Source organism: Scleropages formosus, chromosome 14 (assembly GCF_900964775.1).
Source record: "Scleropages formosus chromosome 14, fSclFor1.1, whole genome shotgun sequence".
NCBI classification, from domain to species: Eukaryota; Metazoa; Chordata; class Actinopteri; order Osteoglossiformes; family Osteoglossidae; genus Scleropages; species Scleropages formosus.
The window spans coordinates 14,959,049-14,982,585 of NC_041819.1; the positions used below are offsets into that span (position 1 = coordinate 14,959,049).

Consider the following 23,537-nt stretch of genomic DNA (forward strand, 5'->3'; position numbering starts at 1 on the left):
TCAACCCACACCTTATTCACCAAGATGATTTACACTGCTAGATACATTACTTACAGTGGGTCACTCATCTATACATCAGTGGAACACACTCTCTCTCTGTCACTTGCATACTATGGATGAACCTGAACAGCATGTCTTGACTGTGGGAGGAAACCTGAGCACCTGGAGGAAACCCATACAGACACAGGGAGAACATGCAAACACCACACAGCTTGAGGAGGGGATCAAACCCACATTCTTTTACACCACCCAGGCACTGTGAGAGTGGTACTCACTGTGCCAACCAGCATCATTTACATTAGTTCATTTAGCTGATGCTTTTCTCCAAAGCAGCTGACCATGTTATAGTACTTACAATTATTTACCCATTTATAGAGCTGGGTAATTTTTCCTGGAACAATTTTTAGGTTAAGTATGATGCTCAAGGGTCCTACAGCCAGAGGTGGAGATTGAACCTGCAATCTTTGGATCCAAAGGCAGCAACTCTAACCACTATGCTTCCCATCTTCCCTTTACCTTCAGAATGGCATCACGAGTTTAACCCTTCCAGGAACACTGATGTTCAAGTCCTGATATCTGGGAATATAGATACTGGACAGTGTTTTGAGAAGGAAAGCCATCAGTTCTTTGAGGGGTGAAGGAGACGGTGAGTGATGGAGGCTTAGGAAAGTGTGTAGATTTATCCTGGTTTAATTGAACTCTCAGTATTACATTTTGCTATGTTTGGAGACGTTATCGCTCTGGAATTAGGAACTATTAGGTGGAAACAATGTCTGTACTGTAACATACATCTGGTCAGGTAAAGTTGCTTCATATATCTGGCCTGCAAACAGCCATGGAGAGACTTTCTGTGGACCAAGTGATTCCCCCAAGACAGCTGCTGACACCAGTACAGAACCACCACCGTACTGACTGTTTGAAGACAAAGTTGGTGCAGTAGGTGGTGAAGTAGTTAAAGCTGACGCCTTGCAATTAACAGACCCAGGTTTGAATACCTCCTGTTGCTGCAGTATTCCTGAGCTAGGTTTGCTCAAGATATTTTGGTTAGCTCCACTAAAGATTACCCAGCTGTATAATGTATACTCATTTTTGTATATGAATGGGCAAATAATATTTTAATTGTGTGTGTGTGTGTGTGTGTGTGTGTGTGTGTGTGTGTGTGTGTGTGTATTCTAATCATATTTTCTAAAGGAATAAATAAAATAGATGGTATCTTTTAGCTTTCTCCAAGGAAACACATTCAGATGTTGGAAAAACCTTAAAGAAATTGATTAGACATATATACAGTACATTTTTTACTGAGATTGGCTCATGAAGTTGTTGATCATGTCCTATGGTCTTTATCAAGTCTTTTTTTTCCCCCTCATTTTTAGCTAATACCCTGTTAACAATCCATTTATTCCTGATACGCTGTTAACGATCCATTTATTCCTGTTGATGAGATTCTGCATGCGATCCCTGTTTTGCTTTTTCCGAGCAGTACTTTCCTTGATTGACGTATGCGTTCATAATTTTCAACACTGTTCCCCAGTGTCCGTTTAATCATTTACCATTTTCTGTGACTGATGCACTTCCCATTTGGGTACCAACTATTTAGGCATTTTCAGGCTCTGTTAGTGGTCTCGTTGCTTTTGAAACATGGATGCTACTGTAAGCATCAGGCCTGTTTTACAACTGATACATTAATTGGCATTCCAGTTAATATGACTCCCCAGCAATTATGTTAATTACAATTATTTCAGAGTTTGCATCATTCTTCATAGGAAGGTCTGGATATTTTGTAATTTAGCTGAAGCTTTTTTTTTTTTTTCTAAAGCAACTTACAATGTGAAGCTACTTACATTTATTTTCCCATTTATACAGCTGTGTCATTTTACTGGAGCAATTTAGGGTTAGTACTTGTTCAAGGGTGTTACAGCTGGAGGGGGAATTCAAACCTCCAACCTTTTGGTCCAAAGGTAGCACCTCTAACCATTACACTACCAACTGTCATGCTAGTGCTTAGAACTGAATGGAAACTCGCAGTGCCTGGGTGATGCGAGAGGACATGGGTTCGATTCCTGCTCGACTGTGTGGAGTTTGCATGTTCTCCCTGTATCTGTGTTTCCTCTGGGTGCTCTGGTTTCCTTCTACAGTCCGAAGACCTGGTGTTCAGGTTCCCCCATCGTGTGTGAGTGACACAGAGAGAGTGTTTTCCACTGACGTATGGATGAGTGACCCAGTGTAAGTAGTGTATCTAGCAGTGTAAGTCACCTTGGTTAATAAGGTGTGTGGGCTCATAACACTACATAGAGTTCATTGGAAGTCATTTTGGAGAAAAGTGTCTGCTAAATAAATAAATGTAAACTGTCCCATCATGTAACCCTTTGGGACCAGGACTGAAGACAAGAGTGAGACAAGAAAACCCCACTGTACTTTGCCCCAACAGAAAATCCCACACTGGACTGGAAAACAGCATTTTCTAAATGAACTGTGTAGATTATAGATATTGTGTACAGTGCACTGTGGCTCTCTTGTGTTAAGACCTCCTAGGTGTCATGGACAGGTCCGAAGGGTTTCCCCAAAAAGTAGCAAAGTAGTCCGGCTGCAGAATGACCAGAGGAATTCGGGAGCTGTTGTGGGAGCTTTGGTTGGCTTGTTGTCTTCCTGGGACATAGAGGAAAATATGAGGTGAGGGTTTCGCCGCAGTCTCAATTTGAATCAGTCTGTGTGGAGTTTGTGTGTTCTCCCCATGTTCACGTGTGTGTCCTCTCACCAGACCTCAGGGTGCCCAACCACAACTGAGATTGTGGGTACACAGTTCCCACAATGCAGTGCATCTCACTCAGTCTCATATAGCCATTTATTGTGATTTTTAAGGCGGTCCCAGTTTATTGCACTTGATCAAATGGTGCTGGCCCAGACTGAATAATACAGACCGAATATATGAAAATCTGGATTGATTAAAAGTAAACAGTATTAATAATTGTGAACTGGACCTGTAGAAAATCAATACTGGAAGATGGAATCATGTGGGTTGAGTATATATTTTTCAATTAATTTTCCTGTTTTTATTACACATACAGAAAACTGGAAAACCACCTATGTAACTTAATGTTAGTTCTACACAATGTATGTCTTGGCTGTTTGCAATTAGTAAATATTTGTTCCTTGTATGCCTGCAAGCAACGTAGAGTACATGTGCGAACTGCACCACCTGCGTAGAGGCCTGTATTATTGAGTTGCACAGGCTTAGTCAAAGAGTTTCAGTGAAAATGTTTTTATGAGTGTGGTTAACTAAAATCAAAATTAGTGAACATTGTCCAAAAAAATGACAGCTGTAAAAGTGCACGGTCCTTCACCCTATATGGCACTAACTAGCTAGTTACAATTTTAAAATGCAAAAACATTACTTCAGAACTGGTAGTTATTCACATCTTTAGCTGTTTAATAAAGATTTAGTTTAACATGTCGTTCAGTAGTTTTTTCTTTGTGTAGCCATTGAAAGGACAAGATAATTTGGTATCCTTACACACTAACACTCCCTATTCAATGTTCTACAGAGGACCTTCATGTCATGAATTAGCCTCTAATTGCTACACAAGCACTTGTAAAATGATTAAAAAGTTGGATACTGCTAGGAAGCATTTTTGAATGTGTGTCCTACATCTATTTATAATGCCTTTATTTAGCAATGTTACATTCACCTGTTTCGATAGGTAGTTCTTACACAGCAGTCACAGTTGTCAGGTCTAAAATGTGACTAAACTCATTAAATCGGAGACTAGTTTGATTACAGAAACACTCAGCCCATCTATCATTTATTATGGTCATATCTTTGGCAATGTAAAACTCCACTCAAGTGAAATAACATTGTTCTGAGGTACCTCAACAGCTACAAAGATGGAACAGGGTAATCCTTTACAAATACTATATGTAAAATACAGAAGAACCTTGAAATGGTGACATTTTCTCTCCAATGCTGGAGCAACTACACTTGCCTGATAATGCAAAGCAAATAAAGCAATTATAAACACCTAAAATATATATATGTATACACACGTGCACAAAATGAATGAACAGTGAAAGAAGAAAAAAAATTCCAAGGATTATTTTTATTAGACATCCACAACATAATGGGTACACACAGATAACTGCATCATTCATTAGATGTCTGAATTTTGATAGTGTTTAAAAAAAAAAAAAAAAAAAAAAAAAAAACTATAGTGTGACCACACAAGTTTTTACTATTCATAATTCCTAACATTATTTAAAGAGGGGAAAAATCCAAAAAAAAAAAAAATATACAGCTGGAATGTCTTCAGTTTAGCTATTCTGTTATAGACATACCATTTTATGCGGGACACCCCTCCCTGAATAAATCCAAAACATTTCAAAACAAAACCAAGAAACGACACTGCACATACAGACGACAAACTAACCACAGAAGTAAAACACTTCCGGAAGGGCAAAAACACGGGTTGTGACAATACTCGGTGAAAAACCAGCTGGTAGTATTTCCTATGCTCAACAATCTAGTAACAATCACAAAAAATTCTTAAAAATAAAAAAGGAGGGGGGTGTGGCCTTTGCTTACTTTGCAGATACTTGACAAGAGTACTGCAAAACGGCAAGTTGCTCAATGCTTAGCCTGGAATTGTGCTAAAAACCTGTAACGATATTTATAAAACCGCTGATAAAAATATTCCTCTGTTTACAAGTGATGGAGGTTTCCGGAAAACTATGAAACATTTCGGTGGCTGTTGAAGAAAGGGATGTGAGGGAGGCATTACTACTCAGACTTTGCCTCATCCTTCTCCGGCTGCTCAGGAGTCTCCTCCACCTGTGGAACGACAATTCCATTCACAGCCTGTTGTTTACAGTTACGCTCATCAGACACTTGTAGTACTTCTATGCTGTAAATCACTTTAGCACAAGTGCACAAAACAGGCCAGGGATCATCCGCACAGACTGCACAGCCTGGAAGTACAGTACTTTAACAAAACGACATGCAGAAGTTTGAAAAATCTACATCCTACAATTCTAAATTCTACAGCAACAAATTATGAAGACATCCACCTATGAACACAAAAACAACTGATATTTCAAAAGTCTCGGGTACAATTGCCCAAGACGCCCACCATCCAAAAAGGTGTCAAGAATTTCTGTGTCATCGTACAGATTAAATGTTAATGCTTCCCTGCAGAAAAAGCAGTTTCTCAAAGCAGCCTGAAATACTTGCCTGTACGAGCAGTACTATAAAATTTTATTGTAATTGAATCCCTGACCTCCGATTCCAGCTTAAGCCCACCTCAAAAGGTTCACAAATGGGTTGTTTGTGATAATGCATAAAGGAAGTGCTGTGAGTGTAAACTTAGGCACTGTGTTCCTTTCGTTCAGTGCATGCAAAGCAATAGTAGCGCATGAATATCCTTACGGTGGTTCAAGTTTCCCTCTCCTTTGTCCGTACCTTGTTAGCTTTTGCGTCTCCATTTTCCGAGTGGTTCTCCTCCATGGCTTCATCATCTGTCTTCCCTTTCTTTCCCTTAGACTTTTTGTCTTCCTTTTTGTCGTTGACAACTTTCTCCTTCTGTGGAGCACAGGCGATTCAGGGGCAGGGAATGCTAGGGAAGTGCTCACCTTGAGCTGCACTCACATGGCCAACCATTCAGGCAAAGCTTTACTCTGATGTCAAATTAGAGTCTGACCCCAATGCTTTTCAAATAGTCACGAACTGGACAAACACAGAAGTACCAGGACAAACTTATACCCAAATAAAGCTGTGCACCAGTTTATCTCACATTATTACCAAAGAGAACTGGTTTATATCAGCTTTGTAAAGCAGAGTATTAGGTTACATACCCCTTATAAAAGTAAGATATTGCTCATTCAGTGATTTCACCTCCAAACAAAAGTATAGTTCAGCTGAGACCGACTTGATCATCTCGCTTATTGTTTTAACAAAATGTGTAATCGTCTGCTGTTCAATAAAAGCCCAGCTGAGATAACAGGGCAGCTGGTACCCCACTGGTTAGAGCTGCTGTCTTTGAACCTAAACATCCCAGTTTTGAATCCAGTCTCCAGCTGTAGTTCCCTTGAGCAAGGTATTTACCCTAAACTGCTCCAGTAAAATTACCCAGCTGTATAAATGGCTAAATAGTTGTAAGTAGCTTGACATTCTAAGTTGTTTTGGAGAAAAATGTCAAAGAAAATAAGTGTAAATATGAACATAAATGTATTGTTAGTTACTAACACACATCTTGCCATCAGTAGGTGTGTGGCATATGGCATCGCTACAGAGGCATTTACCTTAGCTGCCTTTTTTGGTTTTGGTTCCAGCTTTGGAGGAGCAGGTTTCTAAGAAAGAGGAAAATAAGCATATCCTCTGAATAAACATAAACCAGAAACATCCTTATTCCTTTATCCTAAGCAGCAAGGACTTTCCTCGGTATCAAACTGGTAATCCTCATGATACAACTCTCTGTCCTTAACTGTCATGCTAAGTTTTTGCTATAAAATATTTTGATTAGAGCTGCAGCACTGTACAATAAAAAATTGAGTATGCAATGGATAACAGCTCCATACTCTATATGTGGTGCAGTTAAACTTGACCTAAGTGGGGAAAAGTAAGCATTAACTCACCGCTGATAGCCTTGCAGATCTCCTCTGGGGCTATGGGGAAAGAAGGGGAAATTGCACAAGGGGATTGTTTGGCTTGTTAAAACAGAAAGCAATGAAAGTAGAGACTAAAAGGGAAATTGTTAACAGATTACAAATTACACAACTATTAAATTAACAAAAAACATGCTACACATGCATGTCTCCTACACTGGCAAGCCACCACCCAAAAGGCTACTCTATTTTCTTTCCTACACAAATCAAACCCCTCTGCATACAGTACATTATTTTGACTGGCTTCTCATTTACCATATTGAATGCTCTGAACACGTAACAAAGTTTTTGCATAAGGATGTACCTATTCATTGCTTTACACTGGATAAAGGAAAATGCAAGCATCAAATTAACACTCCAGAAGCCATTGCAATGGTACCTTAAATTCCAAAAAACACCTGTAACGCCTCAGTCGTTTAGACAAATGTCATACTCAAACACAGGAAGTGACTTGTGCTCAAAGCAGACCAATGTTGAATAACAAAACAAAGTCGGTGTAAAGTGTCGACTAGACATACCTCTTCCTTTATGTCGCCATCAACTCCCTGTTGCTGGAAAAATAAAGGTGGATTATTATCCATGTGTGAAATAACTGGAAAACTTGGGTTAAAAGTGTTGGCTGCTGAGACTAACACTGCACTCTGAGGTTTCACTAAACCTGATATTAGTAAGACACTAGTTAACTGTGTGTGGGTATATGGTGTCAACATGTTGCCAACAATGACAGCAGAGGGGTTTTTTATTTTCATTGCAGTGTGTAATAATGTCATGAAGCATTTAGGTAGAACAAGTGAAATATTACAGAAAATGGTTTTTCAAATATTACAAAGCATCTTATTACTGATCACCATCAGCTAATGCATTTGTCCAGGGTGACACTGTCAGATAAATATCCACCAATTTACCCATTTATACAGCACAGTATTTACTGTATCATTTCGGGGTGTGGGTCTGGGGGTTCGAGTCCCGCTTGGGGTGCCTTGCGATGGACTGGGGTCCTGTCCTGGGTGTGTCCCCTTCCCCTCCGGCTTTGCGCCCGCCCTGTGATGCCGGGTTAGGCTCCGGCTCGCTGCGACCCCGCAGCGTGTTTGTGTGTGCGCGATTTCGGGGTAAGCACCTCGAGCGAAGGTAACAGCAGGAGTGATGTCAACCAGCAATGACGAAATTACAAGGTGAAATCCCTAACAACTGTGCCACCTGCAGCCATGTATATGCACAGTTATTTTACACTAAAGTTCAAATTCAGTAATATAAAAGTAAGTAATACACAGAGAGCCATATATCACTCTCCCCACCTCTTACAAGTGGAGAGAAACTCAAGTGAAGTCAGATACTGCAGTGGTCCTTATCATATCTATATTAGTGCCCATCACAAGGCGGCGGGCAAAGTAAGACCTCAGTGAGCTAATGACCCCTGATTTGTACGACTAAAACCAACTGACGTGCACTATGAAGCCCCGCACACGTAAAGACCCGTAACCCGTACGTACTCTGTACTGTACGCCACGGCCGAGCTGGAGGGCCGAACAGACTAAACCCGACCACACAGTCCCATCTGGTGACACAAAGGCGCTATTACATCGTTTGGTAACACTGCGAACAAAGGGCAAAATTATTAATTTGTCCATGTCCAAAAAAAAAAAAAAAAAAAAAAAACAAAACAGAGGCGTTCCCCGCGCCACCACCGGGCCGTCGCGTGCTTTGACTTTTTTTGCCGCGCGCAGTTCGTGTGCATTTCCACGGGGGACTCGAGCGGCAGTCGTGTTAGCAGCATGGCCGCCCCCGGGTCGCTCCAGCACTGAGCCCCGTCTCTACTTCCACCCCGAGGGCAAGAAGAGCCCGCGTGCACAGCTGTCGGGGCCCACGGAGGGCGCGAGACTGACTGTGATGCACATCATGGAACAGTAATCATAAGAAGAAGAAGAATAAAAGAAACATCTTATTCATGCATGATCTATAACCCCTCGGCTCCGGCGTCTCTACTATCTCGTCGCCTGTGCACGGACATCTCCTCGACCACCGCTCCGCTCATTCTTATCTCAGGGGACGGAGGGGGAGGCGAGGGGGGGGGGGGGGAGGCGAGGGGAGGGGAGCGGAGCGGAGCGGAGGGGAGGGGGTAGGCTCGCGCCCTGCACACTGGCCGCACACGTACCTTTCTCTTGGGCATACTGCAGTCCCTGATGGCTCGCTCCTTTCGACAATGAAACTCAGAAAGCTCTGCTCTCGCTGCTCGGGGTCGTACGCATGTGAAGACAGGAAAGAGTCCCTGTTTTTTCCGTGTTTTTTGTTGTTTTTTTGTGTTGTTTCCCTCTTCCAGCAGGACTGTAGTAAACACACGGCAACATTAAAGTCAGTGGCTGAATGGGGGGGAGGGGCGCGGCTAAAAGGCTGATTGACAGCCCACTGGGCCAATCAGCAGCCGGCGGCGCGAGCCCATGGAAGACCAAGCTCCTCCATGCGAGGACGTTTTTTTTTACGCGCGAAATCCAGAGCGCGAGGGGAGGGCTTTGACTTCTTATTTGTGAAATATTAATAAAAATGCCAGTCGAATAAATAACAGTGTGGGGTGGTAATACAAATTTTGAATTTTTTAATACTAGCGTACACTGGTACATAACACCGTTTGTAATTGCAGGAATAACTGGCACACACAATTTTATATGAAATATTAAAACAACAAGGACGTTGACGGTTGATAAGAGACAACACAAGGATCATGTGTTTTGTCTATTTTCCCACAACATGGCGACCAAAATACTCATCACACTATTGCGCAATACGTGTACGAAATTTGCCCTTGTCAAATGACAAAAATTACTTGTGTTTTAGGATTCCGGGCGCGTTTTAACGATGGCGGGTAGATAAAGAGATGCTGAAAATGTGCTTCTACTGTACCTCCAACACCTAACATTTCGTACAAGTGGACAGTGAACAACAGCGCCCCGCCAGCCGAGCTCTAGAACTACAGTATTTAATGACCTTCTCACGGCGTATAATTTCCCAGCAGGACAACATAGTGACTACAGCGTATCGACTATAATTAGTTTGTAGTACGTAATGGCCGATGCTTGAATAAACGCCTAGGAAAATGTCATTAATAGATGTTTCTCGTCAGATAAAGCTTCTTATGAAACTATAGAGGCAACACGTTTTTTTTTTTTATATTAGGTGTTATTAATTATTTAATTAAAAAACGGATCACATACTTCTTCAGAATAAGAACAAAAAGCGGGGTGTGTCGCGCTCAGAGCCTGCATCGCGCATTTCGGCGTCAACGGGGATGTGTTCAACCAATGTGCTGATTTCCACAGGCTGCACTGCAAGTTTTCTTAGAAAAGCATACATACACTGATGTTTATGACGTCTCAAACACGATTTAAAAAATATTTACCGTTCGAAGTGTTTTATGTAGCACTTATTGTTAAACAAGCGACGCTGGATTCAGAGGCAAAATGTTGATGCTTTCTCACCACAGACAAGACTAAGCTGCAAAAAAAAAAACGACCACAGTTACAGAAATAGATTATAGAAGTATTAAATATGTATTTCTTCCTGATTTCTCGTCATGCTAGACAAAAATGTGAAGTAACTGAGGTATGAGCCCATACCATAGCCTCCTCCTCTCCTGTTACTCCGAAAGACTGCAGAGCTACGCTTCTGTATTGGGAAGGCCAACATATTTTCATCTTGTAGTTGCTTTTATGGAGTTGTTTTTTTTTTTTTGGTTGCTTGTTTGAAATTGTTTCTTTTTTTTTTTTTTTAAACTTTACACCATCATAGACTCCTTTCATGTATATGGATATATGCTAATTGTAATTGTTTTAGTTCTGTAGCAGACCAGAGTTTTTGTCTCAAGGAAAGTCAGAGGTTCTCGCAGCTTAGTGATACGTCTGAGTTCAGACTTTCATCATAAAAGTGCAGACGTGCATACGCGCTCATACACACACTGGGGACATTGTTCACTCATAATTACAGCGGCTCTCCGTCAATTTTTATTCTAATGATTACATGATGCCAAGACAAAAACTGAAAACACACCCAGTGGCCATTTTACACCAACTTGCAACTGTTTGGTCCTCTTTTTGCCTCCAAAACAGCCTGAATTCTTTATGGAATGGATTCAACATGGTGCTGGAGTGGATTTTGGTTCATGCTCACTTGACAGCATTGTGCAGTTCCTGCAGATTCTATGGCTGCACATTTATGTCGTGAACCTCCTGTTCCAAGTCACCCCACAGGTGCTCAACTGGGTTACATCTGAGGATTATGCAGGCCACTTGAGTAAACTAACTTACTTTCAAGATCCTGGAAGCACCTTGGGATAAAGCATGCTTTGTAACACAGTATATTATGGTGCTGGAAGTAACCATTTGAAAAAGAGTAGACTGTGGCCAGGAAGGGATGCACCTGGCAGCAATAAGAAAAAAAAAAATTGTAGGAAGGATATCAGGATTCATCTGTCTTGCGTTTTATGTACCTACTCGAGCGATGAACTTCGGTGCTTCAAGTGGAAAGAAACAAACTAGGTTTACTTAAGAATCACATGTCTGCAGCTACGTCTTTTTTTCCTAATGTAATGCACAAATTATATTGTCGCTGAGAGTATGTCGCTTTGGAGAAAAGCGTCTGCTAAATGAATAAATGTAAATGTAATGCTTAAGTATGCTGTGACATTCGAACATTACTCAGCTGGTATTGAGGGGCATATAAATATGTGTGCCAAGAAAACATTTTCCATGCCATTACACCACCATCACCAACCTGTAACTGACACGAGGCAGGACTGATCCATGGATTCAAGCAGTTCTCACCAATTTTTGACCAACGGTCATCATCTTGCAGTAGAAATTGAAATTTATCGGAGCAGGAGACATTTTTCTGGTCTTGTCGTCCGATTTTGATGATCACCTGCCCATTGTAGCGTCATAATCTCATTCTTTGCTAGGAGAAGTAGAACTCCGCATGGCCTTCTGCTGCAGCCCATTCATTTCAAGGCTTGACAAGTTTTGCATCCAGAGATACTATGTTCTGATGAGCTGTTATCTTTGCACTTATGGCCGTCCTCTTAGCTTTAATGGGTCTGGTCATTCCCCACTGACTTCTCATTAACAAAGTGTTTTTGCCCCAGACATGCCTGTGAGTAGATGTTTTTTGTTTTCTATACCATTCTCTGGGTGCTGATGTCACCAAGTCCGTATATACTATACATATCCCAGTCTGAGTGATCTTTCTGTGATGTAATTGATGAATAATTATATATTTTGTGTACTGGTCACCTTAAGGACCAAAAGTAAAAACATTGTTTGAACCACAGTGATCCAGATGCCATCCCGAGAAGCTCAGCAGCTTGAGAAATGAAAAATCAGAATACATTTTAGGCCTCTGTAATATGCTGAACACTTGGATGCTGTAAGAAGAAATTGGGTCTGCTGTGTCAGAAAGACATTTAGTTTGAAAATGAAATTTACAGAGAAAAAACTTAAGCTGTTTCCTTGACATGATGTGAATCATTGCGCTAAGTAAAATTAAGCCAAATTAATCAACCAATAAATGTCAGGACATTGTGTAAAACTCTCGATATATTATATTATATTCATAATGAACTGATTGATTTACTGGCAAAGACTTTTTATGTACAAGTCCAGCCTGATCAGATTCAAAACTTCTAAGGGGAATTAAATAGGCCAAATAAGTTGGTAAACTTGATTTGTTACAAAAAGAAGAATCACATATATGAAAATATGATACAAAAAATGGCATTACTTTTTAAATTCTTAATAGTAGGTCTGAAGCCTTTCTCTTTGTTAACTGTATAAAATCCCTGTTAAAAGTGAAACATAATGAGCCCTGCACTAGGTGCAGAATATGTTGATATATCATGGACAGTATGTTACAAACACCCAGGTGAGCCAAGTTTCATAACAAGCTGTGATAATACCCAACAAAATGAAAGCTACCAAATTTTTTGTGCAGTGTGCTTGAAAATGTATGATTGGGCCCCCAGTATGGCTTGGGTACCCAGTATGGCTTGGGTAGCACAGTCAGTAGTGCTGCTCTCTGTAATGCTTGGCTGGTGCAAGAGGGTGTGGGTTTAATCCCCACTCAGTCTCTGCTGGGTTTGCATGTTCTCCTTGTGTCTGTGCGGGTTTCCTCCCATTGTTAAAAAACATGCTGTTCAGCTGGCTCGGTGCCTCCAAGTTACCCATGATGAGTGTCAAAAAGAGTGTGCTTCACTTCCTCACATGTATGGATGAGTGACCCATTAAGTCATCTTGGGTGAATAAGGTGTGGGCTGATATCACTACATAGTGTTCGCTGGAAGTTGCTATAGAGGAAATTGTTTGCTAAATGAAATAATGTAAAATATATCTATGCACTGAGTGTAAATTTGACCAAAATGGAGAGATTTCAGGGGGTATTTGGGGACCGCAACCACTTCCCCAGTTAGTCTCCTACTGTTTTCAGCCAACATTGCCCTTAGACACACTGAGAACCAGGAATAGATGTTGAAAGGGATGGTGGATATGTCATAATTAGTTACTGATGAACTGATGATATGCTTGACCATCTCTGACATAATTTTGGTGTATCCAATTGCGATTTCTGTAAGTGGTTACAGTTGGGATGCTTCACTGCAGCCCAAAAAAAGAGAATCAGAGCTCAAGAAAATGGAAAAACAGCTAATTTCTCCAGACAGCTTTAGGGGTATGATCTCCACATTATACACCGCCTTATCAAACATTGCTAGTTGCTCTTATGATGCAGGGATGGATGCGTGGGAGCAAGACTTTGATGACTTGACTTTCAGCAATGATGACTGGCTTCGGTGTCAGCGTTTTTCCCAGAAAAGTATCACAGTTGAATAAGTAAAGATCCTTCAGCATTTCTTCATAGAATATTTCTGGGGACATCTCCGCTGTTTCATGTGCAAGGGCACCCCAGGCTCTTGAGGAACCTATGGAGTCTGAGCTTGATTATTCTTCTACATCTAATAATGTAACATCTTGTAACGTAAATGTTTATATTTATATGTACAGCATCTCAAAAACAAAAAAAACTACTAGAAAGGTGATTATGAATTGGCGATATTCTGCTAAAGTTTTATGCAGCTACTTGTGTGATGAATGTCTGTTCATATGGTGAAGGAAACTAACTGTAGTTAAGAATCACACATCTGCAACTATGTCTCTTTCATCTAATGTAATGTACACATTGTATTTTCTAAGATGTACGTCGCTTTGGAGAAAAGCATCTGCTACATGAGTAAATGTAAAATGTAAATGTCATAAGAAAATATTTTATTTTTATGGTCCACAATACGAGCTTCCACTACAAATATGTGGATGACTTAAGTACCTAAATTTCTCCCACTACAAATTTCAGCCTTTAGTCTGACAATATTTTCATGATAATATTTCAAATGTTTTAAGAAAGCTGTGAAATGCTTCTAGTATGCAGATTTTACTACGCTACATTTACTGATAGTTCTGTAACTGTTACCAGTCTTTCAGACTCGCAGTGAAAGTGGTGTCACGTTCAGCCTGGTTGTTTATAATCATTATTTCACAGTCAAGAAACAAGAAACAAGACTGGCAGATGTCATAAGTCACAGAAGCAAAGTTATGGACAAGATTCAGATGCCTTTACTTTATTATATTACCTTATTTCCAAAGAGAACCATCCTCTCCATAACCCCTGTAGGCTCTTGCCCTCACACTGTTACATCATAGTCGTCTCTCTGGAAAAGAAATCCATTTTTAAAAGATCGCTTATTCCTACAGAGACAATTCTATTCAACAGCCATAACAGCCCAAAGCAGACCACGTCCCATGTTTATCAGTCGTTGTGAGCTGTTATACATATGTAGGATGCAATATTAGAGGATAGGATAATACTTTTTTAATCCCTGGAGGGAAATTTGCAGTGTATAATGTATATATACAATTTATGTGTAAAATATTTATGTTTATTATGCTTTTATGCTTTATGTGTTCTGCACTTCTAAGTCCAGCGGAATCCAAAGGCAACATTCCATTTTCTGATAAAGTGGGCAATAAAACTTTAATGTGAAATGAAATGATCTGAACGGAAAAACTTAACGTGAATAGCCTGGAGTTTGCAACATCGACGTCACTCTTCTCATTTTTGATGCGCTACTGCAGTCGAGGATATGACTTTTAAAAAGAAGACTGGACAATTTCCAGTACGTCAGACTTTTTGTTCAGTGTTCACTTCTGCCAATAAATGATTGGTTTTACTGTCATTGTACTGAAGCCTGGGCAGCGCAGCGGAGCAGTGGGTAGTGCTGGCGCTGCAGAGCTCCTGGGATGTAGGTTCAGAAGTCGATTTGAATCCAGCTCCGTCTGTACAGAGTTTGCATTGGTGTCTTCCCGGTGCTCTGGTTTCCTCCCACAGCCCAGAGACACCTGTTTCAGGTGAATTGGTGACTCTAAATGGCTCTTAGTTTGTGACTGCCTTGTGGTGGACTGGGGTCCTATTTAGGTTGTTCCCTTCCTCATACCCTACTCTGATCCTGCACTGGACAAGCAGTTATTGATAAAGCGTGGATAAAAAATAGAGCCCTACATTTGAAATATCTACACTAGAGGGAGATCTTGTGCAGCATTTGAACTAAAATGTTTGCTCAAAATCTGCTTTCATCACAACAGCAACCATACATTTTTTTCAGAACCGCTTGCCCCACACGGGGTCGTGGGGAACCGGAGCCAACCCGGTAACACAGGGCGTAAGGCCGGAGGGGGAGGGGACACACCCAGGACGGGACGCCAGTCCATCGCAAGGTACCCCAAGTGGGACTCGAACCCCAGACCCACTGGAGAGCACGACTGTGGTCCAAACCACTGCACCACTGCACCCCCTTAACCATACATTTACAATAATATAATTGCTATAGCAATTATAACTGTAAAAGTAATTATACAAGGCATTCTGAAATTCACTGTTCACAACTGAAATTATATGCAAACTGAAGAAAGTGTGAAATGTGAGGCAGTCTGAGTCTGCGTTGGCTTTCTGACCATACGGTAAAGGATGTTTGCTGATGATGAATCCACATGTTGTTCACATTCACAAGGATGCTGAATAAGGGATGGGTATCTATCTATCTATCTATCTATCTAATCTCTTTTGTAGGCTGTGCCTATCCACTAACTCACCTGTGACTGTTGCTTCAATTTTACATTCTTTCATTAGCAGGAACTCTAAACAGCTCTGTAAAGTTGCTAGAAATCTCCTGTTGCACTTTGAAATACAGGTACATCATTTCTCACTCTACACCATCAATCATATTCTTGTATGGTAGCATGGGGTGTCATTTCTAATGTAAGTTTGATAAGTCACAGCCTACAAATTTCATCCACTTTGCATTCCGAGGCGTACCTGCAAGACTGAGTCGGGCAAAGCTGCCGTGCTGACCGCTTTGTTGAACTAGATCCGTGCAAATTAGCAGTTTAATCTCTCTCAAATTTCTCAAATGGTCTATAAAACATTACTGCTTCTGGGTCATTCGTTCATCTTGTTGGTGATCACAGGTGTTTTTATGGAGATCATAAATCTTACACCAATCGACACCGACCCATCATTTACACAGGGACATTCAAATAGTTAACCTTTTTACCTATTTATTTATTCATTTGAAGGTGCTAATCACATTCTCTGAAATGGAGCCCAAACTTTTTCATTGCTGGAATCATTTCATTTTATGGGCAATTACTATTTGCTTTCAGGATTATGTGCTATAAGAAAGGTAGTTTAGAAAGACACCAAGTGGCCTTACACTCCCATCTCCCAGATGGAGGTTGTCCCAGAGAGTCTCTCCCAGCCTGTGATCCTTCCACACCCTAAGTGATTATACAGACTATGGGTCAGTACACTTTTTTGGGCTGTGTTACACTGGAAGTTCCACCTGCATTCACACAGCAAATCGTTTAATTTTATTTATTTAGCAGATACTTTTCTCCAAATGACTTCTAATGAACTCTATGTAGTGTTACCAGGCCACACATCTTATTCACCAAGGTGACTTACACTGCTGGATACACTACTTATGATGGGTCACTCATCCATACATCAGTGAAACACACTCTCTGCACCACTCACACACTATGGGGGAACCTAAATGGCATGTCTTTGGACTGTGGGAGGAAACCAGAGCAGACACAGGGAGAACATGCAAATTCCACACAGACCAAGCAGGGATGGAACTCATGTCCTCTCATACCACCCAGGCACTGTGAGACAGCAGTGCTACCCACTGTGCCACCCACTGTGCCACCGTGCCACCCATTTTTACCAACAGTCACAAAGGAATTTCCATCATGCATAGACTCCAAGCTAATAAAGAGCGGCAGGTGGTACAATGGACTAGGGACATGTAGATCAATACCAAACTAATCAGTGCCATCTAAACTACATTTTCAATAGGTAAATATGGATTTTTAAAGGCTGTTACACTTGACTGAAATCTTGTGGGTCCAAATGTGAGGATGAATATTGCAGTGATGCTCTAGACCGATAGCCATAATTGCAGTGAAATCATGCTCTCATAAAGGCAGCTGGTAGTGTAGTGGGTAGAGTTGCTGCCTTTAGACCCCCGGGTTGCAGCTTTGAGTCTCACCTCTAGCTGTAATACCCTTGAGGAAGGTAGTAGAAGTTATTTGTCTTTATAAATAGTTGTAAGTAGCTTAACACTGTTATTTGTGTTCCACTGATGTATGGATGAATGATCCAGTGTAAGTAGTGTATCTAGCAGTGTAAGTCACCTTGCTGAATAAGGTGTGTGGGCTGTAACAGTACATAGAGTTCATTGGAAGCTGCTTTGGAGAAAAGTGTCACCTAAATAAAGTAATCGGTTCATTTTGGAACGATCACATTTTAGTAAAGCAGGAAACACTCTGGTATGCGGGGGGATTGAATCCAGAGCACCAGCAATCAAACACTTGTATGTGTATTCAAACTGGTGTGAGGTGTGTGTTGTGTGCATGTTTGGTGATGGAAAATGCTCTTTTTGTCCTCTGCAATATTCATCTCACGTGCTTGTTTTAGCCCTGCTCATTCTTTCATACCACCACCATAATCCAGGAAAGGGGTCCATTAGGTGTCCACCTAATTTCAGCCAATTTTGCTTTTACTGCTGGGCTGTGAGGGTAGAGCAGAAGTGGACTTTTGCAAAACTTTTTAAAACAGAATTTTAGCAATAATTTATTACTGTGCAGTGTAATAAATGCATCCATTATCAACAGCTGCTTGTCTGTTGCAGGGTCGCAGTGGTCCAGAGCCTATCCGAGAGAAATAAAATGGTTTGCACCCTGGTTGGGGAGTCAGTCCATCACAGAGCAACACACACACACACACGCGCACGCACACACACACTACTTTAGAGTCACCAGTGCATCTGAAACACGTCTTTGGACTGAGTGAAGAAAACCACATAGGGAGAACATGCAAACATCTCACAGACTTAGCAGGACTTAAACCCACATCCGAATGCTCACACACCATGCTGAAAAATCAAATGTGATGCTGTAAGGGTTTCCTCACAGTATTTAAACTTCATCCTTAAAAAGAAATAGCCACAGTATGCTTTGTACAACTTACAAATAACTGCCATTGTATGTAATAAAAAAAAAACTGTCTCTCAACAGATTGAACAAGTGTTGGCAGTTTGCTGAAGCTGAGAGTTAGTATAAGTGGATAAGACCTACATGACATTTATTCATTTAGCAGACACACGCACTGTCTGAAACCATTTGTCCCAGGTGGGGTCTCTGCGAACCGGAGCCCAACCCGGCAACACGGGGCACAAGGCTGAAAGGGGAGGGGACACACCCAGGACGGGATGCCAGTCCATTACAAGGCACCCCAATCAGGATTCGAACCCCAGATCCACCAGAGAGCAGGACCTGGCCAAGCCCGCCCTGTCATTTAGCAGACACTTTTCTCTATAAATTGACATAGATCTCAGAGAACACTACAAAAAGTGCATTACACCTACAGAAAGAGAGATTTGGATGCAGATATGTGATTTTTGAGTACAGTCAATGGACTCAACCACAACCTGGAAAGTGAATTGAACCTGTTATAAAATTCTGTATGCATTATTTGCTTAGAAATGCCATAGCTGAAATACAGAACAGGCATGATGTATCGTCGTGTTGTCATGACAACGCCTCCCAACCCAATGTCACCCACACTGGTGTGGCTCGAGAGCGCAGGTCATGTTCAGCTCATTATGGTGTGGGTCAAGGTACTTCAAAGGAAATTCAGATGTGTTCTAATCTGAGCTGCTACTGTAAATTAGGGTGAGGATCCCGATGAGCAGCTTCACCATGAGCGGTCCTGCGTGGTGTGTGATGTGTGTGGCCGGTATCCTGTGCTCCACCAGCCACTCTCTATTGCTCTTTTATTTGATTAGCGCAATCCTTCAGGGTCATAAATGATTTCCCACACAGTGATGCACCTGCCCTATGAGTGTCTTATGGGAAGCACAAATAGATTATTTTACAACCTTTTGGGGTAATTGCAATTTACAAAAAAAAAAAAAAAAAACATTTTGTTAACTGAATTCTTAATGAATTTCCACCTTAGAATAAAATAGCTATAATTTATAGTGCATATCATCTATAAAACTTGAATGAATCTTGCTGAACAAAAACATTGTTTGAAATTCACCAGATTTGATGTTTTTAATGTGCTAAAAATAACACATATGCACTACATTTAATAAAGTCTTCGTTTCGAAGCCAGTTGTGGTATAATACGTTGAACTTTGTACCATTATTGGTGTTTTAATTCGTATGCATCACTGCATTCCAGGGGTGTCCTGCTTTTATTTAATATTGAAATATTTAAGGGACATAGTAACATGTCACATATTAGGGGGGCTAAAAAATATCAGCAATGGTTCTCAGAGAAGTTATACACAAATATTGGGGAGACATAAGGCTTGTTGAACACTGGAGGGGACACACTTCTCCCCCGCCCCATTATACATATGCAGTACATACGCGACAATCTTTCAAATATACTATAACAGGTCAGTCAGCCGTAGACCCCACATGTTCTGCATCCTCACTGGTCAGCCCAGGTGTACCTGTTCATAGACCCCTGCCAGCAGCTCCATCACACGCACAGCTGCCCATATGTCCACACCGCATCCTCCGCCACCGACTGCTCCATCACGGCACGACTGCGACAAACAGGGGAGCGAAACCCTTCTCCGGCCCTTTCTCGCACCGGCAGCTGAGAAGAGGATCAAAAACGTGGAGGGGGGCTTTGATAAACATACGGCCTGGCGCTACTCAGGCACCGGGCCCCCGCTGTGAGCAGCAGGGATGCCACCTGTCCCCAGATCCACCTCCACACGCCTCCCCTGATAGAGACAGCTTTGGAGGCTTCACCGCGGTAAGGGTGGGGTGATAGTGGCGGGGGGCGCCTGCCTCTGTCATTTACACATAGTGGCCCTATCTGCCCGGCAGCGTTGCATCTGTCCTCTGTGCACATTGCAGCACAAGTCGCAGGGCACTGGAGGCGCTGACAACGGGGACCTTGGCGGAAGGTGTGCGCTCGTTCCTCCTTATCGAGAGCCAGCAGGTTCCCATCAGAAAGACCCCCTTTTCATCCTGAGGTGGGCAGAAGGAATTCTGCTTATTTTTATAAAATAATCATTCAGTGATCTAATGTGACGGATACAGGTGAAGACCCATGAATATGCAATGAGAAAAGCAGTGTTTTTATTTTCACACATTAATACAATGGTGCTTTTATCTGAGGGAGGAAAAAAATAATTGGATGTAACATGTGATGCATTGAGCTCCACTCCACAAACAACCTCAGATAAAATAGGCATATCTAGTTATGTTGTCAACCCTAACCCTAACTCTAACCTTAGGTAATAGACCAGTATTATGCACCATTTAGAAAAATTTTTCATGGCTCTTTAGGTGTGACGCTCACCCGCTGAGCAAAACCAAAAACTGAACTTTTGTGACATTATTCATGCATTATTTTGTATGAGGCATGTGTCATTTTTACTGTTACATTTTCACAATACGGCTATATGGCTCTTGTAACATGGAAGGCTTTACTGGGTGGACCGCATTGTCGCATAAAGTATACATATCGTCTGAACCGCTTGTCCCATACGGGGTCGCGGGGGACCCGGAGCCTAACCCGGCAACACAGGGCGCAAGGTTGGAGGGGAGGGGACACACCCAGGACGGGATGCCAGTCTGTCGTAAGGCACCCCAACGGGACTCGAACCCCAGACCCAGGGGAGAGCAGGACCCAGTCCAATCCACTGTGTCATCACGCCCCCAACATGAAATATACATTTCCTGAACTGCTTGTCCCATTCGGGGTCGCGGGGAGCCAGAGCCTAACCTGGCAACACAGGGCGTAAGGCTGGAAGGGGAGGGGACACACCCAGGACAGGACCCCAGTCCATCGCAAGGCACCACAAGCGGGACTCAAACCCCAGACCCACCAGAGAGCAGGACCTGGTCCAACCCACCACGCCACCGTGCCCCCCTACATGAAATATACACACACACACACACATTTTCAGAACCGCTCGTCCCATACGGGGTCACGGGAAACCGGAGCCTAGCCGGCAACACAGGGCGTAAGGCCGGAGGGGGAGGGGACACACCCAGGATGGGACGCCAGTCCGTCGCAAGGCACCCCAAGCGGGACTCGAACCCCAGACCCACTGGAGAGCAGGACTGCAGTCCAACCCACTGCGCCACCGCACCCCCCTCATGAAATATAATAAAGTAAAAAATTCACACAAATGAAAATACATTTTGACATAAGATACTGCGGCATTTTAACTGACTTTTTCATTCGCTAAATGAAGAACCTATGTCAATACATGGCAGTTTTAGTTATTGAGTTTGCAAAATACTTTAGATACTTCTTAGTCACAGTACTAGAAATATGTTATACACCCCATTGGGTTTGATGGGCCTTTTTGTCAATGGAAAAACTCCTACTACTCTTATTGTTGCCGAAACGGGGATCTGTATTTGTGAATCTAACTGGGAAATTGTCCCTAAGAGGATACGGTGAGTGCAAGGGAACGTGGGAATGGGACAGCGCCGCCGCTCCACTGCAGCAATATGATGCCACGTTCTCATTTTCTCCGTGCGAATAGGAGCCGCAGACGACCGGCGCTGGATTTACTTTACCAAATCAAAACCTATTATCTTTTATCTTTCTCCGTGGCAGAAGGGGAAAAAACATCCTACGTTCTTCAAAGTAGGAGTTGATCAAATAGTTGTCAGAAACGAGATGAAAGGTACACTAATAGCGAATACACACACACACACACACACGCACACACACACACACACCATTTTCTTGCTGTCAGTAAATTATAACAAATTGCTGTTGGAATTTCAGCCTTTTCATGAAATATTTATATAATATAGTTTATACTGTACACACACTTATACAGTCAGTCCTCATGCAACATACTCCCATACAATGAAAATCTGGTGGAACAGCTTACGGACATACAGTATGTACCCTGTTCAGTACAACCGCCTTTTTCTTCTTTACATGGTCACGTGACTTGCATTTACTCATCTGTCTGACATTTTTCTCCTAAGTGACTTATAATGTTGAGCTCCTTACAGTGATTTACTCATTTGAACAGGTGGGTAATTCTTACTGCATCAATTCAGATCAAGGGTACTGCGACAGGAGGTGGGACCTGAACATAGAAGAGAAAGACACACTTGGTGTCTCAAACCCAAAAGGTTTGTGTTCCGCAAACAAAAAGTCACACCTTTTATCCCTAAGAAAATTTCAATACACACACACACACACACACACACACACACACACACACACACACATTGTCTGAAACCACTTGTCCCAGGTGGGGTTGCGGCAAACTGGAGCCTAACCTGGCAACACAGAGTGTAAGGCTGGAGGGGGGAAGGGACACACCCAGGATGGGATGCCAATCCATTGCAAGGCACCCCAAGACCCAAGACATGAACCCCAGATCCCCTGGAGAGCAGGACCCAGTCAACCCCTCTGTACCACTGTGCCCCCCTCGGAGCAATATAAATATATATAAAATATATATAAAATATACAGTATATATCTAAGAGGGTAGGAGGATGTATTATTGGATCACAGGGTTGCAGAGCTTGGGGCATATTCAGTTGTGCATGACAGTTCAGCTTCCTCTCTGCCCTGCATCCCTATCAATGTGCGAGTCTTCCCATTGGCGGAGTTCCCTGGACCTATCTCTGACAGTCAGCTGGCACGGCCCTGACACATCCCGTTCGACCGCACACAGGTGCTCTAATCCACCCCCACTGGGGGTTGAGGGGGTCGCAGAGCGAGGATCTGAGACCGCCATGCAGATGAAGCCCCTAGGGGCTCCTCTTGGACCTTCCACACCCTGGGCTTTGGAAAACCCTGACTAGCACAGAGCTGGAGGAGCACCTCCAGTGCATGAACTCAGAGTGTCTCTCTCACACACACACACACACACACACACACACACACACACACACACACACACACACACACACACACACACGCCTCTGTCTACTTATCTCTCCATCAGCAGCGATATGCATTGGCAATGCGTATCATCTCACAATTATGGCTCTTCAGGCCCACTGGGCAAATAATATATATTAATTTAGTTTATTAACTGAACAGAGGTTGCTGCCTTAGCAGGCCATTGAAGAAATGTGGTTTCTTTTAATAAGCTGACTTTCTGTGAGTCCTGTTTCTATTTGCAGGCAAAGCGCGTGTCCCTCCGTCATGTTCCCATCACGCCGGCGTTAACTAAGCAACTTGTTTCCTTCATTACCCATGTGATCTGAGGAAAAAAAAAGCGGAAC

At 42.3% G+C, this 23,537-nt stretch overlaps 1 protein-coding gene across 1 annotated transcript; it reads right to left on the reverse strand.

The window, feature by feature from the left end:
• Window positions 1–4,228: 4,228 nt before the first annotated feature.
• On the reverse strand, window positions 4,229–9,015 carry LOC108920028 (non-histone chromosomal protein HMG-14A-like). The gene is made up of 6 exons (XM_018728478.2): window positions 8,804–9,015; window positions 7,170–7,202; window positions 6,622–6,651; window positions 6,289–6,336; window positions 5,450–5,569; window positions 4,229–4,822 (listed from the first exon to the last, which is right to left on the reverse strand). The coding sequence occupies exons 1-6, from the start codon at window positions 8,816–8,818 to the stop codon at window positions 4,772–4,774; spliced, it is 297 nt and encodes a 98-aa protein (XP_018583994.1). The 5' UTR covers window positions 8,819–9,015; the 3' UTR covers window positions 4,229–4,771.
• Window positions 9,016–23,537: the final 14,522 nt, after the last annotated feature.

Coding starts and splice junctions, on each gene's coding strand:
- LOC108920028 (XM_018728478.2), bottom strand. Junction 6,337..6,621: donor GATCTGCAAGGCTATCAGCG/GTGAGTTAATGC, acceptor CCTCTTTCTTAG/AAACCTGCTCCTCCAAAGCT. Junction 5,570..6,288: donor AACCAAAAAAGGCAGCTAAG/GTAAATGCCTCT, acceptor TGTGCTCCACAG/AAGGAGAAAGTTGTCAACGA.